Source organism: Perissodus microlepis, chromosome 3 (assembly GCF_051167445.1).
Source record: "Perissodus microlepis isolate ML-2025 ecotype Zambia chromosome 3, ASM5116744v1, whole genome shotgun sequence".
NCBI lineage: Eukaryota > Metazoa > Chordata > Actinopteri > Cichliformes > Cichlidae > Perissodus > Perissodus microlepis.
This window is the reverse complement of record NC_140463.1, coordinates 50,344,420-50,362,598: the sequence shown is the minus strand read 5'-3', so window position 1 is coordinate 50,362,598 and position 18,179 is coordinate 50,344,420. Positions and strand designations below refer to the sequence as shown.

The 18,179-nt window shown below is 40.2% G+C and overlaps 1 protein-coding gene across 1 annotated transcript in view; it reads right to left on the bottom strand.

The window, feature by feature from the left end:
- The window catches only part of LOC146391788 (protein NLRC3-like), a 453,804-nt gene that overhangs the window by 337,613 nt on the left and 98,012 nt on the right, over window positions 1-18,179 (bottom strand). The window contains exons 9-13 of the mRNA XM_084915584.1: window positions 16,111-16,139; window positions 14,817-14,990; window positions 14,363-14,536; window positions 13,926-14,080; window positions 12,109-12,301 (exon numbers count right to left, since the gene is read on the bottom strand). Of these exons, the coding sequence (XP_084771710.1) occupies window positions 12,109-12,301; window positions 13,926-14,080; window positions 14,363-14,536; window positions 14,817-14,990; window positions 16,111-16,139 (725 nt within the window). The remainder of the gene's footprint in view (window positions 1-12,108; window positions 12,302-13,925; window positions 14,081-14,362; window positions 14,537-14,816; window positions 14,991-16,110; window positions 16,140-18,179) is intronic.

Genomic DNA, 18,179 nt, shown 5'->3' with positions numbered 1-18,179 from the left:
GACTCGTGAATCTCAACCCAGCAGTAGCGGTAATGTTTGCACGTCCTCTCCCGTTAATGTGGCAGGTAAATAATCAACTAACAGTGCATATTATGTTAGCGCGATCTGCCTTATTACAAAACCTGCCATTACTGTGCATTTAGGTGACCATGATGAGAGAGACAGAGTCTGGCTCAGATGCTGGCAGTTCTCGCTGCAGTCTACCGGTAGCGTCTCCTTTCAGGCCAGGATAGACGAATGTCACCGAGCAGTGACTAAGATTGTGGTCAAAGGCTGCCGCAGCAGATGCCCCCAATTTTCGGTAAGTGAATGTGTTTAATTGTAGGCAGGAACATTACTGGATATTCTTGTGTAATTGCCACAGAACAATTTATGTTATACTTTGTTATTGCTACAGAAGAATATTTATTTTAATATTTTACATTTACAATTTTTTTTCCTGGGGACTCTGTGACACCCCATTGAAGAGCCGTAGGCTGGATCTCTTAAGATCTCACTGTTGGGTTTGTAAGGCCATGTTACTCCTAAATTTCTACCTTGTTCAAAGAGAAGATATAAAACAAAGTTCTAAGCTAATCGACCTTAGTGTTCTCCTTTTTTTTTTTAAAGAATCGATAAGAGAATCGATAAAGAATCGAATCGTTGAACAGAATCGAAAATGGAATCGGAATCGTGAAAATCTTATCAATACCCATCCCTAGTCATTATTAATCTAATTTTGACGTATCATACTGTTTAGAACTTTTACTCAAAACTGCTATACGTTACTGTTTAAAACGTGTCGTATATTCGTACAAATTAAGATAATCTTACCTCGGACAAAATGGAGATCATCCACTGCTGAAGCGTGTGTGTCCTGCACGTGGCACAAGGACTACAGGCGGAAGTGTAGAATGATTGAAATGAAAATGCTTTCATTAGTTAAATCTATTAGATTTCTTCATTTTTCACGGTACTCATACATTTTTGTTAAATATGCTCAACAAACTATTGCTTAATTTACCCCAAACAAAATTGTGTAAATTTAAATAACTGAACATCTCAAAAATGTTTAATTTTGCTTAGATTTAATTAAAACAACACATACATGTTTTTACTGAGTATCACTTTCCTATTAGATACTAATTAACCCAAATCACAGTTTTTACAGTGTGTGCTGTGTTTGTCTTTTCATATTTCTCCATATTGACACAAACAGTGAACAGCAGTAGATATACTCTTAATCTGTTTGTATGTCCAGTGAAAGATATGAAGCAGAAATGGTGTCATTAGGAGAAGAAGAGAAGAACAAGTCCGGCGAGGAGGCAGCAGCTCTTAAAGATGAAACACAGCAACTTAGCCCTGAGCTCAGAGAGCTTCACATGAAAAAGCTCCTCAAGCAGATCATGTCAGAGGTTTGTCATCAAAAGGAGGAACTGTTAATATCATAGAATGAAGGATGCTTGTCAGCTGGATGAAGAAGGTTATTTAATGGCAAACGTTCACATTGAAGTCAAATTGTTGTCGTGTTGAACAGATTCATGTACTGATCGTCTCCAGAATGTTAGAAGAGCTTCAATGAATCATTAGAAACAATTTACAGCTGCACAGTTGTGTCAAACACATCTTTGTGTCATTGTGGGATTGTTGTGTTTCTACATGTGACACACGTCTAAAACATGCACACAATTTGAACACAAACAGGGACTCATTTGTTACCACAGCCAGATGCTGTGATGAAACAGCTGTGATGTCATTGGACTGTCACAAAGACAGAAATGCATGAAGTGAGCAGCCAAGGAGCCGCTGATGTTTTGGATTCAACAGCATTCGAAAGGTTGACACAGACACATTTGCACATAGAAAGCTGAATTTGTCATATGCCACAGTGAACTCACTGTTCAGTGTTTTTCAGGAAGCTTCTTAACTGCCTCTGCTGCCAAACAAGCAGCTGATGTCCTTGAGAAGAAGCTGAAGAAGTCTTCAACAACAAATACAGGAAGTGGACTTTCAAATACTAGATTCACTTTAGACTCACACAAGAAATGACTCAACTAGCTGTGTTTGATTGACTCCTTGCTGAGGAGGCAGGTGAAGCAGGTGGAGCTGTTGTAATGCTGGCAGAGGGTGTGTCTTAGTAACTCTGTGAGGTAGAACTGGATGCAACATTGTGGATGTGTTGATGTTGGAGCCATTAAGATTCTCTGGCCACACTGTAGGATTTCCCTTTGATTCACTGCGGGGGCATTTTGGAGTTTGTCAATGAAACTCTTCATATTTGTGTTTGACACCAGTTTATAGAAACAGAGAAATGTGTCATGCTTTTGTTCGGCCTCCACAAATATTCACATTTGTTCATTGGTTGGACTTTTTGTAAGGAGACACATTGAAAACCATGTTAATAAGATCTGGTTGTTTCCTGTGGATCTGACACAGAGAGTGGACTTCAGACAGAAACCGTGGAAGAGATTTTAGAGGCCGTGTGTGGCAACAGGAAGTTTCTGTATGTTTGCTGATCTTACATGTGGAAAACAACACGTGATGTTTGTGAAGTTCTACAATGATCATTGTTCTCACAGCATTTTGAGTGGGAACAGTTCAAACTGAGAGTAGTGGGAGTTATTTACTGATTGAAACAAGCTGAATGTTTCTGTGCACGATGAAGATCAGCAGCAGCAGCTCAGCTGATCAATGAATTGACATCTATCAGTCATTTCATGAGATGAAGTCATCAGCAGACATTTGTTCTAACTGTGTGATAAATGTCAGAACCAGAGATGGGCAGTAACGCGTCACTTGTACCGCGTAACTGTAATCCGATTACTTTTTTCAAGTAACGAGTAAAGTAAGGGATTACTATTGCAAAAACGGTGATTAGATTACCGTTACTTTCCCGTAGGAACGCTGCATTACTGCGTTACTAAAACCGTGATTTTATTTGCGAGAATGTCTCATGACAGTGACGTAAGTGAGTGCGATGTTCGTGACAACAGCTGTGTGCAGATCAACAATGGATAATATATCGAGTGCGGGAGAGAGTATGAGCGTGCAGCGTTTAAAGCGTGGAAGCACTGATCTTACTTTGAGTTTGATTCCATAAAAAGTGACAAAAACATTAGTGTCCGCTGTGCGTGGGAAGAAAACTTCTTTTTGGAGCTATAACTGCTCCGCCTCCACAGACTGCCCCACCACTAATGATACTGAATTTGACACATCCATCTTTTTAACTGTCACACCTTTTTTATAATAATGAGATATTACTGAATTATAGGTCGATGTCGCTGAGATTTGGGAGGAGACCCATGAAAATGTGACATGTAGCAAAGATAGAGCAGTTTGATTCACTGTGTCAGACTTGAATAAGATGAGATAGAAATAAAGAATTCCTAAAATCCTTCTTTCCATTTCACAGTCAGTGTGCTCCCATTAAAAGAGATCATCCAACTCCAGTTTATGTGGCTTGTAGCGTTACAGCAAAAGAAAGAAGTGAAGTAAAGATGTCAAATGGGAAAGAGATTCTTTAGAGGGATATATGAGATGATTAGCTTCTTTGTTCGGTGTACCAGGCCTTCATGTCAGAGCAGGAATCATCAGATCACTGATGGGTGTCAGGCGTGACAGGATATACAGTGGGAAGCAAAAGTTTGGGCAACATTGTTAATAGTCATTATTTTCCTGTATAAATCGTTGGTTGCTACAATAAAAACTGTCAGTTAAATATATCATATAGGAGACACACACAGTGATATTTGAGAAGTGAAATGAAGTTGAATAGATTTACAGAAAGTGTGCAATAATTGTTTAAACAAAATCAGGCAGGTGCATAAAATTGGGCACTGTTGTCATTTTATTGATTTCAAAACCTCTAGAACTAATTATTGGAACTCAAATTGGATTGGTAAGCTCAGTGACCCCTGACCTACATACACAGGTGAATCCAGTGAATCCCTCCTCTTTTAAATTTCTCTGAAGAGTAGCAACACGGGGGTCTCAAAACAACTCCACCCCCCCCCCCCCCCACCCACCCCCCGTGCCCGCACATGCACGCGCAAATACATCCTCCAACCACACACACCCATATTTTGCTCCATTGCGTTTTTTTTTCACACCTCAAATATTTAGTAAACAACTAAATACAAGTAATCTGCAATAAATTACAGGTAGTAATAAAATAAACTACTAACTCTTTTACGCTGCGTCCACACCTACACGGGTATTTTTGAAAACGCAGGTGTTTCTATGTGTTGGACCTTTCGTCCACACGTAAACGGCGTTTCAAATCACCAGCAACGGAGATTTTTTAACGAGGAATACAGAGTTGGTCATGCAACGTCAGAGGTATGCACCTTTTTTCACATTATGCTGTGCGCCACATTATTGTTTATATGAGATGAATTGCAGAATGGCAGATATTCAGATTAACAGTATTTTGTCTCTATCTGCAGGTTTACACACTTACATACACACGCAGTTAATGTCCCTCTATTTACAAAGGCAGAGGCGTCACGGTGTAATTACTTTACATGTAGTTGTTTTTTTCCTGTGTAATAATGTTCAACATTGCTATCAATACATTTTTCAAAAAATGCCTCTCTGTGCAAAATGGCTTTAAAAACATAAACAACTGTGGGTTCCTGTTTGTCCGTGATTTGAACCAGGGGAACAAATCGTGGCAGGATCAGCCTGATATTATTTGTATCCCGCTGTAACTTTACTGTATAAAGAGCTAACATCTCCAAAACGTCAGGAGTAGTTAGTCATTACAAGAAGTGTTTGTGAACTAAAAATCAAGAATGTGGGATTCTGTTTGTCCGTGATTTGAAGAACCCAGCCCGTGCTCCCCACGAAGGGAAAACCAATTGGTTTAATTCTGCAGGGGAGACCTACCTTGGCACTTGTGCAGGTGAAGCCAAAGGGAAGATATGCTTCACCATATTTTCTAGTCTTTGGCTTAGAATGAAGTTGGTTTGGAAACATAGGCTCGAATTGGCAGACCAAGAAAAATCTCAGATAGACAGAAGCGACGGTGAGAACAGTCAGAGTCGACCCACAGACCAGCACCAAAGACCTACAACATCATCTTGCAGCAGATGGAGTCACTGTGCATCGTTCAACCATTCGGCGCACTTTACACAATGAGATGCTGTATGCGAGAGTGATGCAAAGGAAGCCTTTTCTCCACCCACAGCACAAACAGAGCCATTTGAGGTTTGCTAAAGCACATTTGGACAAGCCAGCTTCATTCTGGAATAAGGTGCTGTGGACTGATGAAACTAAAATTTAGTTATTTGGGGCGTTATGCATGGAGGAAAAAGAACACAGCATTCCAAGAAAAACACCTGCTACCTACAGTAAAATATGGTGGTGGTTCCATCATGCTGTGGGGCTGTGTGGCCAGTGCAGGGACTGGGAATCTTGTCAAAGTTGAGGGACACATGGATTCCACTCGGTATCAGCAGACCAATGTCCAGGAATCAGTGACAAAGCTGAAGCTAAGCTGGGGCTGGATTTTTCAACAAGACAATGACCCGAAACACTGCTCACCAGATTTAATTTTAGACAAGAGTATAAATGTGCATCACACGGAATTATTGAGCAGCTGAAACAGCTGACAGTTTTCATGTTTCATAAAAACTAAAGTGATAGACAACATATGCAGTGCTATGCACACGTTTCTAAGAATATTATAACCAATCTGTTACCAACATCCTGCACCACATTCTTGTTCACAATGTGCCTGACAAAGACAAGACTAGTTTCAAATGATTAAAGCTGTTGTTATTAATTATATAGCAACATTCATTATGGTACCTCAGTACAATCATTTTATGGTTATAATGGCATTAGCAATATTGAGCATACACTTCAGCTTATATGGCCAAAACATTTTCAAATGATGAGCTTCCAACAATGAATGAAACTGATATTCACTGTGAAACTTTGAGTGGAAAAAGGCAGAAAAACAACATGTGACATCACTTCCTATTTGTTTGTGACTGAAGAGGAAGAAGTTTACAAGGAATCATTTAGAAGAGTTTCAAACATCAACTGATTGAATCCATGAATCTGAAAATGTGTTTGTGAGTGAAAGAGACAGACATGTACAGACTGAACTATCTGTTCAACAGTCAGAGTGTTTCTCTAACAGGAGACACTCTTTACACTCCACTCAGCACAGGGACACTGAGGAAGCAGAACTGATTCTAAATCCAGGATAAAGAGTTTGAGTGAATGTGGTGTTGAAGGTGTGGAGGTGGATCAGAGTGTCAGAGGAGACTCTGTAGAAGGACAGAGTGCCAGCAGGACAGTCCACATACACTGCTACTCTGTTAGAGACAGAGGAGGAGGAGGAGGAGGGGATGGATGTGTATCTTTTATTGTGCCTGACAGATCGAGGACCATTATTAGTGCAGTACAGACACCAGGACTGATCATTCCGTCCAAACACACAGTCATCACTGTCTCCTTTCCTTCTGATTCCTCTGGAACTCACTGATACATGAATGTTTCCTCTCCACTCGACCTCCCAGTAACAGCGACCACTTAGACCATCTCTACACAGCAGCTGAAAAAAAAAAATCAAATCTGTCTGGATGATCAGGATATGACTGAACCTCCACATGTTTGACCTTCCTGTTGTTGTCAGACAGTTTGAGGTTTGTGTTCACTGTGTTTGCTTCAATTGTGAGTTGACAGGAATCTGATGGAAAGAACAAACACAATCCAGCTGCAGTTATTGATCCATCATCTGTTCATTGATTGACACTTTGATGATGACTCCTGACATGATGAAGATGGTTGAATGTGTGCTGCTTTGTTTTCATGAATCCCTTTAAAAACACACTTACACTTCCTCAGACCTGGTCTCAACCATCGGACTCCAGCAGGCTCCACCCTGAAAGGAGGAGGGGGGTCAGAGCAGCACAGTCAGCATGCACACATGGACATTACATGGCTCACATACACATACTGTTACACACTGATAAAGGAACAGTCCAACATTTCCACAAATACACATCAACCCATACGTGGATAAAACTGCTGATGATTTGGACTGATCCTGGATCTGTCAGTACACCACAGTATTGAAGGAAATATGACTGATTCAAACTGTGACCTTCATTATCTTTATATTCCTCCTCTGGTTAGCTGGAAAGGACACCTCCCTGCCTTTGCTCCCAGCTGTTTTTCTTCTTTTTTGTGTCAGTGTGGTTACTGTACATGACCTCTGACCTCTGAGTGAATGCAGTGTTGGTTTCATGTGTTTTAATGCCACCTGAAACCTGTTTATGTTGTGACTTAACTGCAGTGCACTGTGAGAGTCATGTTTTTTGATTTCTCCAGTGCCTTCAATACAATCCAACCCTCAGTGCTAAGGGAGAAGATGCAGGAAGCGGGAGTGGACCATCAGCTGTCCTCGTGGATTATTGACTACCTCACCAGGAGACCCCAGTATGTGAGGCTGTGGGACTGTGTATCTGAGGTGGTAGTCTGTAGCACGGGGGCCCCACAAGGAACAATACTCGCCCCTTTCTTCTTCACCCTGTACACCGTGGACTTCAGTTATAACACTGACATTTGCCACCTCCAGAAGTTCTCAGACAACACTGCCATTATGGGTTAGGGGGGTCATCAAGGACTTAGTCAGCTGGTGCAAACAGAACCATCTTTGCATCAATGCCAGCAAGATGAAGGAGTGGGTGATTAACTTCAGCAAGAAGCCACCCCCCAGGGTTTGGACATTGAAAGGGTGGAGGAGTACAAATACCTGGGTCTCAATAACAAACTGGACTGGTCCACAAACAGAAATGCACTTTACAAAAAGGGTCTAAGTCGTCTCCACCTGCTACGGCGGCTGAGATCCTTTGGGGTTAACAGGACACTCCTAAGGACATTTTATGACACTGTGGTGGCGTCTGCTATTTTCTATGCTGTGGTCTGCTGGAGTGGTGGAATAGCAAGGAAGGACAGGGGGAAACTCAACAAACTGGTCGGAAGGGCCAGCTCTGTGCTGGACTGTCCGCTGAAGTCCATCGAGCAGGTTGGGGAGGAGAGGATGTTGTCTAAGCTAACATCCATTATGGACAACACCTCCCACCCCCTGCATGAGACTGTACGAGCACTGAGCAGCTCGTTCAGCAGTAGACTTTTACACCCACATTGTTGGAAGGAGCGCTACTGCAGGTCATTCTTGCCAGCAGTTGTCAGACTCTATAATGCAGGTTAACAGTCTTTTGGTCATCTTACTCACCAGCTTGTTTGTTTACTGTACATTTTATACATATCTCCGTAACACTTTTTCAGTTTTTCTATACATATTCTGTACTTTGTTACCATATATAAACTTTGGTTGCTTATGTTTATAGGATCACCCTGTGTCTTCCTTTTATATTTTATTTTCCCTTGCTGTAACAACTTTGTAACACAAAAATTTCTCATCCGTGGGATAATAAAGGTTTATTCTATTCCATTCTATTCCACTGCGTCCTTCTAATCAGACTTTCTCATCTTGGTATCTCCGACACAGCTCTCACTTGATTCCAATCATATCTCCTTGACCGCTCCCAATTTATTCAACTCAAATCATTCTGCTCTCGTCTCCTCCCAGTCACTACTGGTGTACCTCAAGATTCAGTCTTAGGCCCTCTTCTCTTCATAATATACATCCTTCCTCTTGGTACCATTTTCCACAAATTTGATCTTCATTTTCACTGTTTTGTTGATGACACCCAGTTATATCTCTCCTGCAGGCCTGATTCATCCCTCCCAACTTCTTTTCTTACAGAATCTGAATTAAAATCCTGGTTCAGCTCTAATTTTCTCAAGCTTATTCAGCATAAAACTGAAATCCTCCTTATTGACACTAAATCCAACCTACTGAAGGCAAATCATTTCTCGCTCACTATTGAAAACTCCAGTTTTCCCTTCACCTCAGGATTAGAGCCTTGGTGTCATCCTAGACAGTTCACTATCCTATAAACCTCACATCAATAATCTCACCTGTTCTGCCTACTTCCAACTATGCAACATTAAAAGATTACATCCTTCTCTTTCCACCCAGTCTATGTCCATTCTTGTCCCTAGTCTCGTTACCTCCATATTGACTATTGTAATTCTCTCTTGCACAGTCTCCCGCAAAAATCCCTCCATAAGCTTCAAGTGGCTCAAAACTCTGCTGCCCGCATTATTACCAGAACCCCCTGCTACCAGCACATCACTCCTGTTCTTCAGGAACTTCACTGGCTCCCTGTGAAATTCCACATAGTGTACAAACTTCTTCTGCTCACCTTCAAGGCCCTTCATAACCTTGCTCCTCCTTACCTTTCTGACCTGTTAAGCACCATCTCTTCTGCCCACTCAATTTGATCCTCTTCTTCTATCCAGCTTGCTGTGCCTTCTTTTCGCTTCACCACCATGGGAAGCAGAGCTTTCAGCTGCACTGCTCCCAGACTGTGGCACTCTATACCCACAGATATAACAAACATTGGTTGTCACCCCCAGTTTAAATCCCTACTCAAAACCCCTTTATTCAAATTTTCATATTTACTGTGAACCTACTGTTTGTTTATTTTATTTTATTTTGTGCTTTTTCCCCCCTTTTTTTCTGTGTTGTCATTGTTCTATTATGCGTTTTATTCTATTGTTAAGTGTCCTTGGGTGTCTTGAAAGGCGCTTTAAATAAAATGTATTATTATCATTATAATATGTCCTAGACCTGCCTCTGTACGGAGATTAACCTGATCGTAATTAGGTTGAAAGGAAGAGGAATTTCCTTTAAATGACTGCACCATTAAACATAAAGATATCTGTCCAAATGTTGAATAAATGGTGAGACAGTCTTCATTAATGTTCCTGAGATTGGCCTCCTTGGAGACCCCCGACATTGAAATCTGTTTATTATTAAGCTAGTCTAGTGTTTCTGTTCTTGGAACTGTCCCTGCATTCATGTCATCTGCATATGCATGAAATAAACATGAAGTGAGTGAAGGACACAGGAAATGATTCCAGCTCTTCCTCATTTATCAGTCATTCAATTCAATTCAATTTTATTTATATAGCGCCAAATCACAACAAAAGTCACCTCAAGGCGCTTCATAGATACAGAGAAAACCCCAACAAACATATGACCCCCTATGAGCAAGCACTTTGGCGACAGTGGAAAGGAAAAACTCCCTTTTAACAGGAAGAAACCTCCGGCAGAACCAGGCTCAGGGAGGGCCGGGGCCATCTGCTGTGACCGGTTGGGGTGAGAGAAGGAAGACAGGATAAAGACATGCTGTGGAAGAGAGACGGAGGTTAATAACAGATATGATTCAATGCAGAGAGGTCTGTTAGTTAGACTGGAAAGGAAAAACTCAATGCATCATGGGAATCTCCGGCAGCCTACGTCTATTGCAGCATAACTAAGGGAAGATCCAGGGTCACCTGGTCCAGCCCTAACTATATGCTTTAGCAAAAAGGAAAGTTTTAAGCCTAATCTTAAAAGTTGAGATAGTGTCTGTCTCCTGAATCCAAACTGGAAGCTGGTTCCACAGAAGAGGGGCCTGAAAACTGAAGGCTCCGCCTCCCATTCTACTTTTAAATACTCTAGGAACAACAAGTAGGCCTGCAGTGTGAGAGTGAAGTGCTCTAATAGGGTGATATGGTGCTACAAGGTCATTAAGAAAAGATGGGGCCTGATTATTTAAGACCTTGTATGTGAGGAGCAGGATTTTGAATTCAATTCTGGAATTAACAGGAAGCCAATGAAGGGAAGGCAAAACAGGATAAATCTGCTCTCTCTTTCTAGTCCCTGTCAGGACTCTTGCTGCAGCATTTTGGATTAGCTGAAGGCTTTTCAGCGAGTTTTTTGGACATCCTGATAATAATGAATTACAGTAGTCCAGCCTGGAAGTAATAAATGCATGAACTAGTTTTTCAGCGTCACTCTGAGACAGGATATTTCTAACTTTAGAGGTGTTGCGCAAATGGAAGAAAGCAGTCTTACATATTTGTTTAATATGTGCGTTGAAGGACATGTCCTGGTCAAAAATGACTCCAAGGTTCCTCACAGCGTTACTGGAGGCCAAGGTAATGCCATCCAGAGTAAGAATCTGGTTAGATATCATATTTCTAAGATTTTCAGGGCCGAGTACAATAACCTCAGTTTTATCTGAATTAAGAAGCAGAAAGTTAGTGGCCATCCAGGTCTTTATGTCTTTAAGACATTCCTGCAGTTTAACTCATTGGTGTGTGTTATCTGGCTTCATGGACAGATAAAGCTGGGTATCATCTGCATAGCAGTGAAAATTTATGCTATGTCTTCTAATGATGCTGCCTAAGGGAAGCATGTATAATGTAAACAGAATCGGTCCTAGCACTGAACCCTGTGGAACACCATAATTGACCTTAGTGTGTGAAGAGGACTCTCCATTTACATGTACAAATTGGAGTCTATTAGATAGATATGATACAAACCACTGCAGCGCAGTACCTGTAATACCCACAGCATGTTCTAATCGCTCTAATAGGATATTATGGTCAACAGTATCGAATGCTGCACTAAGGTCTAGCAGGACAAGCACAGAGATGAGTCCACTGTCAGAGGCCATAAGAAGATCATTTGTAACCTTCACTAAAGCTGTTTCTGTGCTGTGATGAGCTCTGAAACCTGACTGAAACTCTTCAAATAAGCCATTCCTCTGCAGATGATCTGTTAGCTGTTTGACAACTACTCTTTCAAGGATGTTTTATATGAAAGGAAGGTTGGAGATTGGCCTATAATTAGCTAATACTGCTGGGTCTAGAGATGCTTTTTAAGTAAAGGTTTAACTACAGCCAACTTGAAGGCCTGTGGTACATAGCCGATTATTAGAGATAGGTTGATCATATTTAAGATCGAAGAATTAATTAATGGCAGGATTTCTTTGAGCAGTTTTGTAGGAATGGGGTCTAAAAGACACGTTGATGGTTTGGAGGAAGTAATTATTGAAGTTAACTCAGAAAGATCAATTGGAGAAAAAGAGTCTAACTTAACATCAATGGTACTAAGAGTAGTACCAGTAGCAGGAGGAGAGAAGCTGCAGAGAGGCGTGTAAGACTGCAACTCTGCTTCCTGGTCCCAACTCTGGATAGTCATTCTCTCCATACCTGAGAGTGTCCAGTCTCCAGCTTGGATCCTTCAGTCCAGCCAACAGCAGCTTCATTCCTGAGTCCCCTGGATCATTGTAGCTCAGGTCCAGCTCTCTGAGAGGGGAAGAGTTGGAGCTCAGCACTGAGGCCAGAGAAGTACAGCCTTCCTCGGTGATCAGACAGCCTGACACACTGCAGACAAACAATTTATCTGAATTCAATTCAGTAATAGTTAGCTTCCTAAAGCAACACGTTGTAACAAAGTTGTGCAGCAGTAGACTACAACAGTGATTCTCAAACTGTGGTACGCGTACCACTAGTGGTACGCAGGCTCTCTCTGGTGGTACACGGGAAATCTCCAATTTTTTAAAGACTGTATACTCCGTCTTTGCATTGTGGAGGTATGCAAAAACAACAGGAGAGTTCCAGAGGCTGTTCTGGGAACCGGAGTCAACCAGAAAACGTCTCCTCGAGAGTGAGTCCTCTATGAAGTGTAGCCTTTCCTTATCGCCAGTGGTCGTGGCCACTACAGAGTGTTAGCGGGCTCGTTTCACTGGGCCTTAAAACTGCCGCAATCCCAGCCATCATCGATGAGTCGGAGGCCCCCGGGAGAATCGGTGGGGGCCACAGGAGATGCCGTTGGTGAGTCAGAAACTATTGCCTGGATAGTGCGATCCGCTTCTTCTGCAAGTGAGCGGTAAACCTTTGTGCTGCATGGTGGCTGACTACACAGCTATGGTTAGCATAAGATAAACACAGTGAAGCTGGAAGATGAATCCTAACTTTTTTCCACTCGATAAAAGTTAATTTGAGGGTTCCTGATGGTTAGGGACAAATGCAATCACATGGCAGGACGCTGTAAATGGACCAAAATTCAGTGAAGAGAACAACTGAGATAATCCATCCACAATACGAGGTTAGTCATTAATATACTGCTGCATGGACTGGGCTGTAGTTACTTTGTAAGGTTTTAAAAAGAATAGTGATGATACAAACCGAGAGAGGCCGACAGTGATCACTAACTCTTTTTTTTTTTGCTTGTTCAGATTAAACAAAACAAAATACAAAGCATTAAAACATGTTAAAAACACAATGGCCTTAATAAACCTTCATAATAATAATAATAATAAACCTTAATAAAACCTTAATAAACCTAATAAACCACTGCTCTACAATATTACAGAGAACACAATCTGGCATTTCCTTAGTACCTTAGCAGTACTTGGCTACAGTTGAAAAAAGGAACTCCCTTTTCACAAAAACTCCAAGCAACGCAAGGGAGTGTGTTTCTTGGGTTATATGGTATCATGAGGTCTTCAACATATGATGGAATGCAAATAAGCAGGATATAGTTTATGAGAATAATAATTGGGACTTTAAATCTCAATTCAGCAGGGTGCATATGAAGAGAAGCTAATGAGGGATAAATGTGCTCTGTCTAGTCCCTGTAAGCACTTCCGAAGTCTGCATGAATCACATATCAGTCCTGCATTTTAAAACAGCCTGATAATACTGAATTTGAATAATCCAGCCTAGAAGTAACAAGTGTATGACTCAGCTTTTAACCCCAGTCTGATAAAGGTGGTTCTCAATTTGTCAATACTGATCACAGGAGAGAAGGCAGTGTTAAATTTTATCTTTGTTCATATTAGAGGATATAACATGATCTGATATGAAAATCTTTACAGAGAGCAATTCAAATAATCCAACCAAAGGTAAATGACAGGAACCCCAAATTTCTATAAAATTTGGCTATTTATTCAGTAATTTAATACAGATTCTAAATAATACTGAGTGGAAAAGAGTGAATACTGACCTCAAAGATTCCAGTGTACAATGTGGGCTCTCCATTCCAGCAGATAGAAGTGTCACCCCTGAATTATGCAGTTCATTGTTACTCAAGTCCAGCTGTCTCAGACTAGAGGATTGGGAACTGAGAGCTGAGGATAGCATTTCACAGCTTCTCTCTGAGAGATTACAGACACTTAGTCTAGAAATAAAGAAGTCAAACACACAAAAAGCTGAACTTAAAGTGTATTGATGATGCACTGACGAGTTATTAGGTCTGGCAATATTTAAAGTTGTTTTTAGGATTGGCTGGAATTGCTATTCATTTATTTTAAACACATTAGAAATCTTTCAATTTACTATAATTTAGAAATAATGAAAAAGACTAAGACATAACAAATTGATAAATCTTAAATTTATTAACTGAAAGTTGTAATTGGTTAATTAAGTTATTTGATGAAAAATAAATATGATTTGGTCTGACCTTAAAGTTTTCAGGGTACAATGTGGACTCTGCAGTGCACTAGACAGAAGCTTCACTCCTGAATCTTGTAGGTTGTTGTTACTCCGGTCCAGCTCTTTCAGACTAGAGATCTGCGAGCTGAGAACTGGGGACAGAGCTTCACAGCTTATCACTGAGAGATAACAGCTACTTAGTCTAGAAACAAAGGAAACACACACACACAAACATAGAAAAGCTGAAGTTTAAGTTGCAAGGATGACTTTCTAGATGTGACAATATTTAATGTTCCAACACTGCCTAAAATTGGTGTTTCCTTATTTTAAACACATCACAAATTTGGCAATTTACTGTGATTTAGAAAGAAGGACCAATACTAAGATACAACAACAAAAAGACAAAGCTGACATTTATTAGCTAAAAGTTTAAATTGGTTAAATATGTCATTTCATGAAAAATAAATATCCGTTAATCTCACCCTAGTGTTTCCAATGTACAACTTCGACTCTCCAGTGCAGCAGACAAAAGCTTCACTCCTGAATCTTGTAGGTTGTTGTTACTCAGGTCTAGCTCTCTCAAACTAGAAGACTGTGAGCTGAGAGCTAAAGACAGAGCTTCACAAGTTCTCTCTGATATGAAACAGCCACTAAGTCTGAAAAGCCCCCAAAAACCCAAAGAAAAACAAATAGATACACATATAAAAAGGTATTCGTGTACAAAACCAAAACACATAATTTTTCTACATAACGAAAACCAATGTCACTGTGCGCGAAAATTCATAGTTCCCAAAATAAATTTTAAACTGAGAACACAGGAAAGTTTCAAATTGCACAGTAAATCACAATTTTAGCTCTAAATCAAAACCAGTAAGGAGCTGGTTTTAGAAGTTGGCTGTACAACTCTCTGGACCTGAGAATGCGGCAATGGAGAGGTATATCACTGAGTCGCTGGAAACTGGCTTAATTTGCCCATCTTCCTCACCTTTGGCAGATGGATTTTTCTTTGTGGGAAAGAAAGACTGGTCACTCTGGCCCTGTACTGACTATTGAGGCCACAATGATACCAATGCAAATAAACAAATATCCAATGCCACTAATCGCATCTGCTTTTGAACCTCTGCAGGAAGCTGTCATTTTCACTAAACTGGACCTTCACCTGGTGCGTATATGTCAGGGAGATAAGTGGAAAACTGCCTTCAACACTTCTCAAGGACATTATTAATACCTGGTAATGCCATTTAGTCTAACTAATGCACCAGCAGTGTTTCAGGCCTTGATTAATGATGTGTTACGGGACATTTTGAATTATTTTGTTTTCACTATCCAGTGATCCAGTACTGTCCGGCAACTGTTGGATGTATACTGTGGGGCTGGCGTTTTCATGCATTTTTTTTTAAAAAATAATTCCTTTTGAAGCATGGTTGAAAAGCAATGTCAGACTTTCATTGGTTAACATTCATAGAATTTTTTATTTATTATTACTTTTGTTATTTCTGTGACCATTGTGAGCTCTTGTTTTATTGACCGAAGGGTACCAACAATTTTTTGCACGTGTGTATTGTCATTAGAAGACCGTCTCATATAAAGACTATAATTTCTATAACTGACGTCCTGTCCATTTTCTTGGCCAAGAGAATTTGCTACAACATTTTTTGGTGCAAAAACCCGGGAGAAATGAACAAACAGGATCCACATGGAGATGCAGCCAAAGCTGTTAGAGTGGCAGAAGATGAGCATCAGAGGGAAATGGAATGGACAAAACAAAAATGTCACCTCAGAGTCTCCAGTCGACAGTTTGGACTCTCCATTTCCTCTCCAGATTACGAGTCATCTGCTTTAGGGTACGTGTTTGAGAATTATACCACGGAGTCAGGTACTTCTGATTAGAGACCTTAGTTTTCACTGGAGCTACAGTATCCAGAGTCGTACGTAGTGAGGAGGTGAAATTATTAACAAGATAATCAACCTCTGTTGGGGTAGCGTTCAGATAGCTGCTCTGCTCTGTGTTGGTACAGGGCATTGAAGATGATAACAGTGGGTGGATTATATTCTTAAACTTAGTTACAGCGCTTTCAGAAAGACATCTACTTTGATAAAATCTACTCTCCACCGCTGTGTAATCAATTATTGTAAATGTAAATGTTATCAGGAAATGATCAGACAGGAGAGGGTTTTCAGGAAACACTGTTAAATGTTCAGTTTCTATGCCATATGTTAAAACAAGATCTAGAGTGTGATTAAAGTGGTGGGTGGGTTCTTTTACATTTTGAGAGAAGCCAATTGAGTCTAATAACAGACTAAATGCCATGTTGAGGCTGTCATTTTTAGCATCTACATGGATGTTAAAATCACCCACAATAATTATTTTATTTGAGCTCAGAACTAAATTAGATATAAAGTCTGAGAAATCAGACAGAAACTCTGTGTAAGGCCCAGGTGGACGATAGATGATAACAAGTAAGACTGGTTTCTGAGTTTCACAGCTGGGGTGGACAATGTTAAGCATCAGGCTTTCAAATGAATTAAAAGTCTGTCTTGGTCTTTCATTAATTAATAGGCTGGTGTGAAAAATTGCTGCCACACCGCCCCCTCGGCCTGTGCTTCGAGGTTTCTGGTAGTTAGAATGACTCGGGGGTGTTGATTCATTTAAACTAACATAATCATCCTGCTGCAACCAGGTTTCTGTAAGGCAGAGTAAATCAATTTGTTGATCAATTATTAAGTCATGTACTAACAGAGACTTGGAGGAGAGAGACCTAATATTTAATAATCCACATTTCACTGTTTTACTCTTTGGTTCAGATGTGGATACTGTATTGTTCTTTCTTTTTGATTGTTTATGTTTAAGTTGTTTGTTGCTGGTTTTTAGTTTGTTTTTTGTCTTTTTGGAAGCTGACACAGTCTCTATGGAGATGGGTTTTTGGGGGGGTAGCAGGAGGAGAGAAGCTGCAGAGAGGCGTGTAAGACTGCAACTCTGCTTCCTGGTCCCAACTCTGGATAGTCATATTTTGGGGGGTTTAATAAATTTGTCCATATTTCTAGAAATGAGAGCTGCTCCATCCAAAGTGGGATGGATGCCGTCTCTCCTAACAAGACCAGGTTTCCTCCAGAAGGTTTGCCAATTATCTATGAAGCCCACATCGTTTCTGGGACACCACTCAGACAGCCAGCAATTTAAGGAGAACATGCGGCTAAACATGTCACTCCTGGTCTGATGGTGATGGTGAACAGATCAAAACACTGACAGAATCCATGGATGGCAGGCTTTTGAGTGTCCTTGCAAAGAAAGGTGGCTATATTGGTCGCTGATTTGTTGTTGTTTTGTTTTTGAATGTCAGAAATGTATATTTGTGAATGTGGAGATGTTATATTGGTTTCACAGGTAAAAATAAATAATTGAAATGGGTATATATTTGTTTTTTGTTAAGTTGCCTAATAATTATGCACAGTAATAGTCACCTGCACACACAGATATCCCCCTAAAATAGCTCAAACTAAAAACAAACTAAAAACTACTTCCAAAAACATTCAGCTTTGATATTAATGAGTTTTTTGGGTTCATTGAGAACATGGTTGTTGTTCAATAATAAAATTATTCCTCAAAAATACAACTTGCCTAATAATTCTGCACTCCCTGTATATATATATATATATATATATATATATATATATATATATATATATATATATATATACTGAATACCAGTAAAAAAAAAAAGGACGCCCCAAAGACCATCACTTTTCAAAAATAATAATAATAATGATAAGTAATACAAATAATATGAAAGTTACTTACATGTCAAAGATGGTGCTTGTGATCTTGAAGAATCTAAACGTGATAA